Genomic DNA, 13,836 nt, shown 5'->3' with positions numbered 1-13,836 from the left:
TCTCCCCGCTGCGGCTGCGCGGCCGTTAGGCGGTGGGCGCGCAGGCTGCGGCCCGCTCCGCGCTCCGCCCCGGCGCGTCACGTGACGCGGGCTCAGTGTTTACATTCGAAGCGGGCGCCCCCGCGCCGCCTCCCCCTCCGCTCCCCTCCCCTCCCACCCCTCCCTCCCTCCCTCGGGGCCGCGCGCGCCGCCCGGCGGTGCCCGTTTCGCTTTCACTTCCGGGCGGCCGAGGGCGAGCAGCGGAGGCGCGGAGCCGCCCGCAGCGCCCCCCCCCCCCCACCCCTCAGCACGGCCCCGGCCCCGGCCCCGGCCCGCCCCTCCGCGGCCCCACCCCCGCAGTGAACTGAGGTTCCCCTTCCCCTCCCCCGCCCGGCGCACACACACACACACCACACACACCCCGAGCCTTCCTCCGCCTCCCCCTCCTCCTCTTCTCCCCCCCCCCACCCCCCCTCCTCCTTCTCCTCCTGCGCCGAGGCAGAGAAAGGGAAGGGCAGGGAGGAGGCGCCGGGCCTGGCTCTACCCGCCCCGAGCCGCCGCCGCACAACATGGAGGAGCTGGTGGTGGAGGTGCGGGGCTCCAACGGGGCCTTCTACAAGGTACCGGCTGCTCGCGGCCCGCCCGGGCCTCCGCGGAGGGAGCGGGGCCGGGAGGAGGAGGGGGAGGAGGAGGCGGCGGCTCCTCCCCGCGCTGAGGGAAAGCGGGGGCCCCGGGGCAGGGAGGAGGAGGAGGAGGAGGAGGAAGGACAGCGGGGCTGGGGGGGGGGGAGGGGGGAGGCCGCGGCGAGGCCCGCGCCGTGTGCGAGGGGAGGGGGCCGCGGCCGGGGGCTCGGCGGGCCCGGCCGGGGAGGGGGGAGGCCGCGAGAGGCCCCCGGAGGCCTAGGAGGCCGCGGGCCTCCCCTATTGTGGGGAGGGGAAAAGGCGGAGGTGGGGGGGGGAGGCCAGGAGGGCCCTGGGCCTGGTCTCCGTGGCGCCGAGGCCGGGCCCGGGCCGTTAGCGGTGAGCTCCGCGGCCGCTCCGGGCCCGTTAGGTGCGGCGCCGGGCCCGGAGGCCGCCCGCGGGGCTCAGCGGCGCGGCTGGGGACGTCGCCTGCGGATATTAAAGAGCGTTGCTGGACCAAAAATGCGTGTGCTGAGTCGCTGAGTGCTTTTATTTATCTAACGTGCGTCTTACCGGGGCTGCTCGGTAGCGTTCCGTGTTTATTCCCAAGCCCTTGCGCTGAATAAAGCCGTCACCGAGTCCTCCATATACACCCCGAGCACTTAATGCCTTTATGAATACCGCGTAGTGCTGCTGCGGGTCGGCGTGTGTTAATTAAGGGCCTTTTAATTAATAGGGTGTGCGCTGTGCTTTTACACTGTGCACAGAAAATCAAAGTTTGAACACTGGGTTTGGGCCTACCCTCACTGGCACGTGCACCTGTTATGAACGTACCAGAAACTGTCATGGATCAGTTTCCGCAAGTTTACCGTCATTTAGGTGCTGTAGTACTTTAAAATATGGGCCCAGCTATTGAGCGACATCCAATATTTATGTTAGCAATGAAGGCACAGATAGAATTTCACACTCTGATGGTAGTGTGGCAGGGCAGGTTGGTATCCAAATGGTAGGCTTCCAACACCGTTGAGTTGTTGGCTTTCTTCCTTTTTCTGTTTCAAAGAAATTGAAGATTATTTTTTTTTTTTTAATCCATGAGATAATTTCATATTCTGGAAAGATCCTAAGATAAGGAAAAAGGTAAGTATGAGAAGTTTGTAAATATGGTACACAGAGCATCCTGTGGGTTTGCAGTGTTGCAGTCAGGGTCCTGGATCTATATATTGCTTCTTGGAATTAAATTTATTTAGCACTTAACAGAAATCAGTTCTAATTTTTTGAAGATGCAGTATTTGCTCATGAAGAAATATAAGGTGTAATATGTCGCTTGAGAGAATTTCTGACAAGGCTTTTATCAAATTTTATGACTATATTTACACAAAATAGATGATAAAAATGATACTGTACATTTCTTTAGTGGTCAATATTGTTAAAGAAACCTGGGCCAAACTGAAAGCTTCTGGAACTTTTTTTTGCGATGTTCAGTTTTGATGTCACGATGTCCTTTTTCCTTGTTCTCCATAAAATACCCAACATATTTCTGGTTGTAGTTTAGGTCGCAATCTCAGATGAGCGTATTGATACTCACAGGGATTTATTCATTATGTTTTAGTGTGGTTTAATGTATCCAAGTATGCACAGACATTGCGTCCACAGCGCATGTTATGTTTGCCTTTTAACTTTTAGAAATTCAAATACAAGAATCCTTTTTTTTTTTTTTTTTTTTTTTTTTTTGTTAAGTTACCCAAGAGGAGTTGGCTAAATTATCTAAGGGGACTTAACTGGAGCTCTTAATGAGTACTACCTGCCTAGATGCAGCATCAAACTTGAGATAAATGGAGCAACAGATTATTTTAAACTAAAAAATTAAGAAATCTTGTGCAGTAATATTCAGCGTACATAAGCAATTTTCTTCTAGCCTGAATTACTTAAATAAAAGATTTGCAACTGGAATTCATCATAATCTTTAGGTATCACACTGTTAGTAAGTAATTTGTTAGAATATTTTCTTGTGAGTTTTATGCCTGTCTTGCAGATCCAGAATTTGATTATAAAATGAATTGATTGATCCAGCATAACAAGAAGTGTTATGATGTTAAATGCAGACTTAATGGCAAGATTTTATTTATTTTTGTTGAAGTTTTTTTTAAGCAACTTCCTGAGAAATGTTTAGAGTGTTATTGTTGTAAAACAAATAAAACATTTTTTATTCCATCTCATGGTTTATTGATACTTAGTTTCGTTTGCTCTGAATCGTTCTGATGATCTTCATTAGAATATTTATGTGTTTTGGAACAACTCCTACGTCTTGATATTAGGATGTGGAGGGGAAGAATATGAGGCTGCTGGAGTTGTGAAGGTTCTATGTGATAGAAATAGGTACCTAACAGCCACCTGAGGTTTTCATAGCCTTTTTGTAACTCTCTGTTAAGACCCTATGATTTCAAGTCCCTAAACAGTTTCATTTTTGAGTGTTCCCAGCAGCATCTTGATTTTGAAAGTATAAAACTGGTGTCTAAGTGGCACCTAAGCTCTACTGAGAGTCATGAACCAGGCTTTTCTCTGCTTGTGTTACCTGTGGGACTTGATCCAGAGCACATGCTGAGATGCATCTGAAGGGATCATGTTCCGCACAGAACCCAAGAGATGGTTTTGATACCTCAGGAGGTAGAGCATGCATTCAGCACGTGGAAGATGTTAATTCACATTTCATACTGGTCAGGTGCGTTGCTTCACAGAGTTCTGGAATGCTTTGGTTTGATTGCTGCACTGGAGACTGGTTCTTCATGTATTCATTAATACATTAACTAATTCAAATATTTGGTGAACGCATCACAATTTAATGAACTTTTTCTCCTTACCCGTGTGAACTATTCCATGGAAAGTGCAGTGCAGTCAGTAAGCATGATTCAGGAATAGTCAGTAATCCAGTATCTAGAGATGCTTAGTCATGACTTGATAGATCGCGTGGCCCGGAATCCCTGGAAAGAAAAGATTAAATCCCCTTATTTATTTTAAGAATAGTCCAACAAACAGCCAGGGCTGCAAATCCTAAGGGGAGAGAACCACTCTTTTGGAGCGCACAGCTAAGTAACGAAACCTTGAAGACGTGTGCTGTTAGGGCTTATCTTTTCACATCTTGTTGGTTAGTATGGTGTGGTAAATGGGTTTTTTAAGCTCTTGTTCTCAGAGGACAAATAGACAGTCCCTTGTCTAATCTTTCAAGCACTAGCTTTAGATACTTTTCCTCTGTAAAAGGGCATGTGCTGGATGCTTTTCCAGCATGGGATTTTTTACTCTCCCCAGCTTGGGAGTGATTCTCTTGTATCCTGCTAGAAATGGAAAGCATCCTGTTTGAGGCAGATTACTTCAGATATTTGTTGTTAACATCTGCATGTTCTCTGTAATCAAGTTTTTCTACTTCTTGCTCTATAACCTTGTTAAAATATTCAAATTCTTATCCCAGTAGCTTCAGTGTTCTGCCATGGTTTTGTTAGTTTTCTAGATACTTCACTTTTTTTTTCTGTTGAAGCTGCAATTGACGAAATCATTCATCTTAGTTCTTCTTTACTTCATGTCTATGTTAATGACTGTACTCAGGGCCTCCCTTTGCATTCCATACCTTTTTTTTTTTTTCTTTCAATGTTCCACACAGATGTACCCTCAGCAAATAACTATCTTCAGTCTCTTTGTACATTCTTAATCATGTCTGCTCAGTCCTTCTGAGGATGATAGTCTGTACCATTTTTCCTGATCTTGTCATTTCTGTGACTTTTCTTGTTTCCTGGTCTGCTTGTTTGTATGGCGGTATGCCTGTTCTCAGATTTGGTAGCCATCCTTCCTTCTAACAGGTACAAAATGGTTCACAACTGTTAGGCAAACAGTAGATACACATTTGTATAAACATAACACTTTCATCTTAGAGCATTTTTTCCCTATTTTAACTTAAAATGTTATTATCCTCTGTTATTAAAATGTTTGACACTACTTGCATCTAATGTAAGACAAAAAAAAAAAAAATCAAAACACTTCGTGGCAGCTAGTGCCTTTTTGTTCTTCTGAAGTTTCTGTCATGCCATTTAGCACAAAAATAACAAATACACTGGAATTTCCAGAAATTCTCATTTTGTATCTAAGCATTCATACAATTTAGACCACATCTTTGGCATATAACTGTTCTTACAGTATGAATGGTCATATGTGAGGAAGACCATAACATGCCATTGTTTGATTATATTCTCTTTTAATTATGTCTAAAGCATGGAGATAAATGCTAATGGCTAATGTGACTGAAAGTCAAATTTGGTGTAGGAAACTTACCACACTTGTATCTTTCACATCAGAGAGGAACAAGCAGACTTGGTCATTGTTTATGTGTACAGAAGTACACTTTGCAAGAGGAAACCTCTTGGTGATTTGTTTTTCTTATGTATTCTTATTTGGTATCACTGTTAGTGATATCACAGCTGCTGACACATTAGTGTCCTGCTTTCTCATTTGAGTTCCATCTGATTTCAGTGTGTCTTTAATGTGTTGGTTTTTTTTCCCCATGTATGTGTTCATGTTTATCATAGCCAGTGTTCTGTCCCTTCTTGAGTGTGCCTTTCAAGCCCAAATATATGCATCTTTGGGTTTAAATTTCAATGCCTAACTTGTACTCTTTATTTCCAGAAAGCCTGGTGAATGCTTGTTTTGCTTTTCATAATACTCTGTGTGAAATCAGTGGCTCTTCTCTGCCTTCAGTGACATCTGGGACTGGCTTGTCCTGTTACTGTGAATTTGGTTTGTGATGTTAATGGTCTGTCACTTCTTTTTAGCTTTGTGTATAGTATTATGAGTATCACAGAATACAGAATACAAAATACAATTGTGCTAAGTTTTAGTTTTCATAATGCAATAATAGTTGAGTGTTTGTTTTTTGTTTTTTTTTTTTACAGGTTCTTATAAAATTTAGAAATGTTTTGAGGCATTTAAATTTATACTTAGAAATGTAGGAAGGCTTAAGTGTTCAAACTTAAATGTACAAATTAATTTTACTTACTAGAGATATTAAATTCTTATACCTGTGAAAAATAGAAATAATTCTATATGGACTTGGAAAAATGTTCTGGCCAAGGTGTATCTGAGGTTTTTTTTCCTGTGTCACAAGATTGTAACTGCAGAACAAGGAAAACCGGCTTTCTGTGATTAGTTGGGATTAGGCAACAGTGTATCTGGGCTATTAATGTATTTTGTCTGGTTAATTGTTTTGTAAGCATAAAATTCATGATGAAAGTAGCAGAAGTGTCGTATACTTGAAATGAGGTACTTTGCAAGGTATCCCTCTCCTCATAAGATCAGCAAGGCTGGAAAATAAAGAGCAAATAACAGTGTTATGAAATCAACTTCCTTGGCCAGGCTGGAGCAAAAGCAGGTACTCCATCTATTTATGAACTCTGTATAAATAAAATAAACTGTCCATTTTATTATATCCACTATTGATAATCTGAATTGATGCTACTTGTGTATGGTCAACAGGCATCCTCAGTGTTCCTGGTTCGGGTGTCTTTTTGGTTTTGGGTTGAGACCAAAGCAATGTTGAAGTCATTCCTCTTCCTTAAGAGGAGCTTTTGTAGTAGCTGGAAAGTGATAAAATGCTATAATAATAAATTTGTAAACATTTGCACAGTGTTGGAATCCTCTTCAGCCTAGTGGAGTCCCTTAGTCCCTGTGTCTATCATAGCAAAGGAATGATAAAAGCTCTGCGTCTGCTGTACTAGACCTTCAGCCTTTACACTGGGCCCTGCTGCAAGTTTAAGGCAAGGATTGCCCATAGTTAAATATTCTTTTAATTAGCTGTATTTTACATTTTCCAGATTTTTAAAGTACTATAACGTTTAAAGGTGTTAGGTTAGTCTTCAGTTTGATAAGACTTGTTTGTGTCACCATCTGGTTTAGTTATTAATGATAGTCTTTAGCATTAATCCCCCCAGTTGTAGGATCTGTAGGATTTGCTTTGTAAAATAACCTCTGCTTTTGCATACTGAAATGTTACTAATAATACTAAGTTCTGTGTTCTCCATTCCATGGCGTGAAAAACTAATGCCAAATATTTGGTAGTGATTACAGTATTTTTTCAGGTATTAAAGGCATCTATTTCTGCTGCATCCATAAGAATAGGTACTTCAGAGCTGCATATGACCAAACACTGGAAGAAATGTGGAAGAGCCTTCGAAAGTCATGTGTAATGTTGCAAAATAAGTCAGGACTATCTTAGTATCTGTGAAATGCATATTCTGTTCTGGGTTCCTCTTACAGAGGAGACAGCAACATAAAACAGTAGATAAGTGTCCGGGGGTCATAATGATCAACTGGGAGTTCTGGTGCCTTTTTATATAAAGAGTATGTTCCACTATCAACATGATGCAGAGAAACAGTTTTAGATCTACTTTGTATTAGATCATTTCATAAAATACCAACTACGTTTGTAATCCCCTTGGAAGGAATATCTTGGAACTTCAAAATAAGTAATTACCTAAGTTCTGTTAAATCCATCTCTAAATCTTAGGGCTTCTTGAATAAATTTCCTTTGGATGCTAGTAGTAATAAACTTTCCTGTAATTTCATTTACAGTATTTAGAGAGATGAGCCAGGTATAGAACACCCTTTTGCTGTTGTCCTTGTAACTTGGCTTTGACTTCTGCTCAAGGTGGCATTAGTTATTTTCAAATTATCATTTTACTGCATGTCTCTCAGTGCACTTGTAGATGTGTACTTGTGCACACATACCGCTTAATTTCATTACATCGGGTACTGCTTGTTTGATTCCACAAGTTACTTCTGCAACTTAGCAAATGCTTGGAAATACTTCATAAAGGAAAGTCTTGGGAGAAGATTTTTAACCACTTAAACTCCATACCTAGCAAACTTTTACCTTCGTGTAAGATGCCAGTCATTTTTGTCTTAGTAACTTGAAATGGGAGGAGAATGAAAAGCTCTGTAGTTCAGTAGCTATGATTTCTAAAAGAAGTTATTTACTGCTAAGTTATTTCCAACTTACTGAGAATTTTTAGATCTGCTAAGACACATTTCCATTGGTAGAACAAACTTCCATAGTCTCTCTTGCTAGTGCTCTTTCACCTACTGAGCAAGGGCATGATACGTATAATATACATTTATATATGGACAAATACCAGTGGAATGCTCAGCACTTTGCCAGTGTCTGTCTGTTTTAGCAGTTTGTAAAAGTATTTTAAAAAGGAACAAACTGCAATCTTTTCAGCCCTGGTTGCTCTGTGACCTCTATAATTTGAGGCTGTGAAAAATACTTTCATTAGTGAATCCCAAAGCTCTTCAAGTAGTGCCTCATTCTTGCTGTTCTGTAGATGGGGAAGTTTGGGCATTAAGATGAGAGTTGATCAAAGGTCGATCAGCTGAGTAGCATAACTGTGGAAAAGCACTTGGGGTTGAGTCTTAGTTCTGTATTCTGCTTCCTGGTTGTGTAGGAGACAGCACAACTGCTGTCCATCACCCAGAAGGAAAGTGAAGGAAGTCTGCAGGGCATTTAACTCTCGTTTGTGTGCTAAGGAAGCTGAGTGTGATGAAACTAATACTGTGCTGGAATGGATGTCGGCAAACTTTGCTAGTGTGATGTTTAAGCTTACCTTGAAGTAAAGGAGAAAAGAGGCAGGATTGTTTTCTAGGAGTATTTGTTTTATTTCTACAACATAGTTTCCATGACAGAAAGCACAAAATGTTCATTATAAAATCAAACATGTTAAAATCAAGTTATAACTCACTATTCAGAATGATCTTGCCATTTGATAGTGACCTTTCTACTTGTTATAAGTAGTGGGAGAGAACGTGTGTATGGCTTGGACATTGTGTCTGTACACTGGCAGACATGAATTCAAGGTTATCAGCTTTCAGTATGCATTTTATATAGGACTATTGCAAAATTAAAAAGGCTGAGTCAACACCGTACTTATATTTTGAGTTCTGCTAATATTTCTGAAAGGGGAAAAAACAATTTTAAAATTATTTTAAAAATATATGGACAGGCAGAGCATAATTATATCTTTCTTTTCTTAACAGGCATTTGTAAAGGATGTACATGAAGATTCTATAACAGTTGTATTTGAAAACAAGTAAGTATATTGCTGATGTTACACCTAGAAACATTCTCATCTTGAATTTGATTAAACTAAATATAACTTAATAATGATGGAGATTGGCATCTTTTAGATACTATAGGCTTGCTGCTAGTGTGTTTTAGAATTATGTTTGAGGTGTTTATTATGTTGTGACATTTTCATGTAGATGCTTTTATTTGTTTAAATATTTTTAAGTACAAAACTGTGTTGGTGTGAGATTTCTTAGAAAGATGAGCATATTATTGAACTTACATAATTGCAACTAATGTAAGTAAGCGGTATATCATGACTGCTTCTGTCTCATGGGAATGTCTTACTTTAATTTACTGAATTACGTTAATACAAAATGTGTTTTACAGATACGTGATAAATGCTAGTTTTCTTAGCTTAAATTTTCCTCATCATTTAAGGGCATTACAAGTTAGCCTTCCATTATACTGTTCAGCTCAGGTTTTCTTTCCTTCAGGAGGTAAACAACATGCTGCTATATACTTTTTCCTGTCAATCTTTATTGCATCGTCTGTGGTTTGGGAAATTGTTTTCTTATTTCTCTAAAAAGTTCTTTTTGTCATACTCATTTTATTCAATCTCTATTAAAGAACCTGAAAATTCAAATTGAATTCAGACTGATTCCAGATCACGTTTTCATTAGCTATAGATAGAACCAAAGAAATAAGACTTCTTTTGAATAAAGAGTTCAAAAGGGTGATGAAATTTTTTTAATTTGTGTTTCTGATGTTGAGAATAAAACCTATGACTGTAAACAGAAATCTTCCAGCAGTAGTTTGTACAAAACAGTGCAGGTAGCATCAAGCTATCGTTTAAGCTGCTTAATGATCACTTAATGGGTGTTTCTTCCAAACATTAATTTACCTTTTCTATAGATGTTTGTGTGCACAAGCTCTGCAAAACTCAAATATTAATGGATTTTGAAAACAGTAATGGTTCTTCTTAAAAAAAATAAAATAAAAGAAGTGAATAGGCCATTCAGCATATTTTTATTTGCAGCTGGCAACCAGAGAGACAAATACCATTCCACGATGTGAGGTTTCCTCCACCTGCAGGCTATAATAAGGATATAAATGAAAGCGATGAAGTAGAGGTACGCATGCTCCATTCTCAGAATTTGATTTGAGAAGTAATAGGACTTGGGGTGGAAAACATGTCAGCCTAGCCAGTTGTAAGGCTTGCCTCTATGTTGCATGGCATCACATCTTTAATCCCAAGTACTACATAGAATGTGATGTCATGCATGTCATCAAAAGAGAGTTTTGCTGTGTTAGCCTGGACTGTACTTCACTTCTTTGACTACATTTAATTTTTAACTCTTTAACTATGCAGATGTTAAATGTCTATAGGTTAATGAAACTTAAAGCTGAATGAGGAAGATTGTGTTGCATATGTAACATGTATATATGTAATACATATGTATACAAAATACATTTAAATATAAAAATGTAAATACTGATGTATATGTAGAGGGAGTCTGACTTAAGTACGACATATTCTTAAAACTTGCCCACTTTATGAAAAAATATTTTTTTATCATTATTATTAAAAAAGAAGTGAGAACTTGCATTTGTATTTTGGCTGCATGCTATTTAAGTTTATTTTGATTTGAAAAATAAGAACGTGGCAAATTTTTTCTGTAGATGTGGCCAATGTCATGTATGTACTAAAGTAGTATAGATGTATGTCCTCTCCTATCTTCCCTCCCCCACTTGTAAAACCTCTTTGGACTTGCACACAATATACGTTGTTGATTGAATATTAACGTATTTAAGCACTGAAGCGATTATTACTGGTAAATCTTAGGTACAATATTATTTACGATATGATATAGATAAGTTTATATCCTACCTGTACTTGCAGTAGATATTTCAGCTGTTACACACACACTGTGCAGTGCCTAGGTTGGAGACTTTAAATATCAGTATATCTTGCTGGTTTTCACACATAACAGACCTGATGATTATACTGATCAATATCAGCTTTTCTGATGTCTTTTAAGAATGCTGCAAATACATAATATGTATATTTTGTTTAGGTTTATTCCAGGGCAAATGAAAAAGAACCCTGCTGCTGGTGGTTGGCTAAAGTGAGAATGATAAAGGGTGAGGTAGGAATATGCATATGTACATATTTATTTACTTATATAAACTATTTTTTTGTGTTGATTTCTTTTATATTGATGTGCAGTAACATAAGCTTTTCCCTCTTCACTTTCAAGTAACTTCTTGATTAGTACTGTTGCAATTGCCATTTACATCAATGTAAAAAGTTCAAATTTGACTTTTAGAGTTAACAAAAGCACCTTTCACTTAATAGTGTAAGTCTTACTCTTGTCATAAAATGTGTGTCTTGGATGATTTTATTATTTTTATATCAGTTTTACGTAATAGAATATGCAGCCTGTGATGCTACGTACAACGAAATTGTCACAATTGAGCGTTTGAGATCTGTGAACCCCAATAAACCTGCAACAAAAGATACTTTTCATAAAATCAAACTGGAAGTTCCAGAGGATTTAAGGCAAATGTAAGTGCAAGAATTTCTTTATAACTTGCTTCAAAACATGGGTAACTTCTTGAGTGTGAGAAAAGAAGGAATAAAAATGCTTCTTAGTGTTTGAAAGTAATTTTTACAGTTTTCATGTAAGAATGTAGAAAATAAAAATATGAATGTGATCAGAAGTATAAAAATTATCTTTGAAATGCAACTTATTTCTGGAGGAGGAAATACTTCCTTTAAGGTTTTAAGACTTACATGCAGCATAGATTAAGATTTTTATTCATTACAATATGTATTATTACTTGTATTCTCGTTCAGTGATGTACTCAAATTAATATGAATCCGTTTTGGTCAACTTTATAGATGATTTGCAAACAGTCAGTCTATCAGTGAAAGAGCATTTGACAATCTATCCAAATTGGTATTTAATGACAATAGAAAACTGCCCTGTATTGTAGGGCATAAGGTATTTTGGTGATAGCTCTGGATATCACGCTTTTGGTGATAGCTCAGTTGTGCAATAACAAAATCTCCCATAGTATGGTACAGAAACAATTGTTTTTCTCCTTTAATGCTGTCGTGTCTTTTCCTTCAAAATATAGCTCTGAAACCATGGATTAATACCATCTCCCCTTGTTTAGCTTCAAATCAATTCTTGCTTTTTTGAGATGTGTTTTATTACCCTGATGTGGAATAAGCTATAAACTCAGATTAAACTCAGTTTCTCAAGGTAATGTTATAGTACACAAGTTCACTAAGTAATGAGTAGACAGAAGAAGTCTAGAGAAGCAAAACGGTGCAAGAGATCACCGTAAGGTCATTAGAATGCTGCAGTGGATGCAGTGAAGTTGCATATACTGGTTCATGGAGTGTTTGAAACTCAAGTTTGCTGGATGTGACAATCGTAGCTTATTTTAATGTGAAGTTTTCCATAACTGGTTTGTCATTTCTTAGATGTACATACAGATAAATTTTCTGGAAAAAAAAACAACTCTCATTCTACTGTTTTGAAAACCACTGGAAGTAAAAGGAGTAAATTACGTCAGAATAAAGGAATACCTGCATTAAAAGGGAGAACTTTGATATGATTTTTTTTTTAGATTCATTGTATTAAGAAAATAATATTTTTTTTGGCCGTGAAACATAAATGCAGCAGTTATTATTTTTAAATGTGTATATGTTGCATTTTTATTCTTAGGTGTGCCAAAGAGTCTGCACATAAGGACTTCAAAAAGGCAGTTGGAGCTTTTTCTGTAACATATGATTCTGAAAACCATCAACTTATTATTTTAGTAAGTATTAACATTTAACTATACCAAATATAGTGTTTTGTTTGAAAGGTACATATGTAAAACACTGTTTTCTTTGTTAATAATTTAGTCAATCAACGATGTAACAACAAAGCGGGCAAATATGCTGATTGATATGCACTTTCGAAGTCTTCGTACCAAGTTATCCCTGATTTTGAGGAATGAAGAAGCTAGCAAACAGCTGGAGGTATGTTGTTTTTCTCTGAAGTTTTTTTTTTTAAAAGAAAAAAACACAGGCACTTACTAGCTGTTAGGATTTGTATGGGGATGAAAGCAATTATCTACGGATGCTATTCTTAGTGTTAAAAAGATGCAGATGAAGATGTAACCCTAACAAAGAGGTTCATAGTTACAGGGCCACTTCTTAAAAATAATCATTTTTATCCAACCTTATATCCAGACCTGCCCATCAACCAGGATCTTGTGTTAAATACAAATAAGTATATACACGTATTTATTTTGCATTTTGAACCATAGAATAGTCACTATGGCATGAATAGTGCCACATACTAAGTAGCTTTTGTAACTGTTTTTAAAAATAGGTGGAGTAAATATTGCTTGATAGTGAGATGGACTACAACTGAATCTTGCAAAACAAACATAGTGAAAATGAGAGGTGGATCTATAGGAAGGGGTGAGACTGATGTTGGTAGGATGTACAAAGGGATTGGTTTGTCTCTAGATAAAATGTTAGGAAATTGTCTTACAGCAGATACAGCTTCTGATATTCCTGTAACTGGAGAGTGGGTGTTGACTGGCAAGAAGTTTGACTCATACTTGTCCATGGAAAAAAAGGAGTAGGCTAAGAAATCAGGGGATCTTTGTACAGTAGAATTAACATATCTTCATGTTTTTACTCCTATCTACAAATTGGAAAAAAATAGCAACATTTCAAAAAAACTTTTTTTTAGATTCATCAGCAGGAACTAGAAGTACCACCTGAACTATTGTTATTAAAGTTCTACGTTGGGTGAATACCAGCTCTGTTATTTTAGAGCCAGATTTTGTCATTCCCACCCCATGACCCCAACAGGGATTAGACCAATTTTGGTTTTAGCTTGAAATGGGATGTGGTGTAGTCGTTCAGGACTCTTGTAAGCAGCTGTGTGTGTACCTACTGGATACAACAAGTTCGTTCTTCTGTTATTCTCATTACTCTTTTGATTTCTGTATTTGAAAGGTGCGATCCAAGTTTCTTTTGGTCTTGGTCTCTTGCTGATCTTGAGGAAACTAGTCTCTTCTTATTGGTGTTCCTTCTTGAGCACAATCCATTCTTCTCTGTCTTCC

General features: G+C 38.5%; 1 protein-coding gene across 3 annotated transcripts in view; it reads left to right on the top strand.

Annotated features, from left to right (window-relative positions):
* The first annotated feature begins 458 nt into the window (after positions 1-458).
* FMR1 (FMRP translational regulator 1) overlaps positions 459-13,836 on the top strand; it is a 31,329-nt gene continuing 17,951 nt past the window's right edge. For all 3 annotated transcript variants that reach the window (XM_032196086.1, XM_032196085.1, XM_032196087.1), the window contains exons 1-7: positions 459-599; positions 8,670-8,722; positions 9,737-9,830; positions 10,776-10,847; positions 11,118-11,266; positions 12,438-12,531; positions 12,620-12,736. In XM_032196086.1, the coding sequence (XP_032051977.1) occupies positions 549-599; positions 8,670-8,722; positions 9,737-9,830; positions 10,776-10,847; positions 11,118-11,266; positions 12,438-12,531; positions 12,620-12,736 (630 nt within the window). In that variant the 5' untranslated portion in view covers positions 459-548. The remainder of the gene's footprint in view (positions 600-8,669; positions 8,723-9,736; positions 9,831-10,775; positions 10,848-11,117; positions 11,267-12,437; positions 12,532-12,619; positions 12,737-13,836) is intronic.

This window comes from Aythya fuligula, chromosome 13, assembly GCF_009819795.1.
Source record: "Aythya fuligula isolate bAytFul2 chromosome 13, bAytFul2.pri, whole genome shotgun sequence".
NCBI lineage: Eukaryota > Metazoa > Chordata > Aves > Anseriformes > Anatidae > Aythya > Aythya fuligula.
This window is presented reverse-complemented; position numbering and strand designations above follow the sequence as displayed.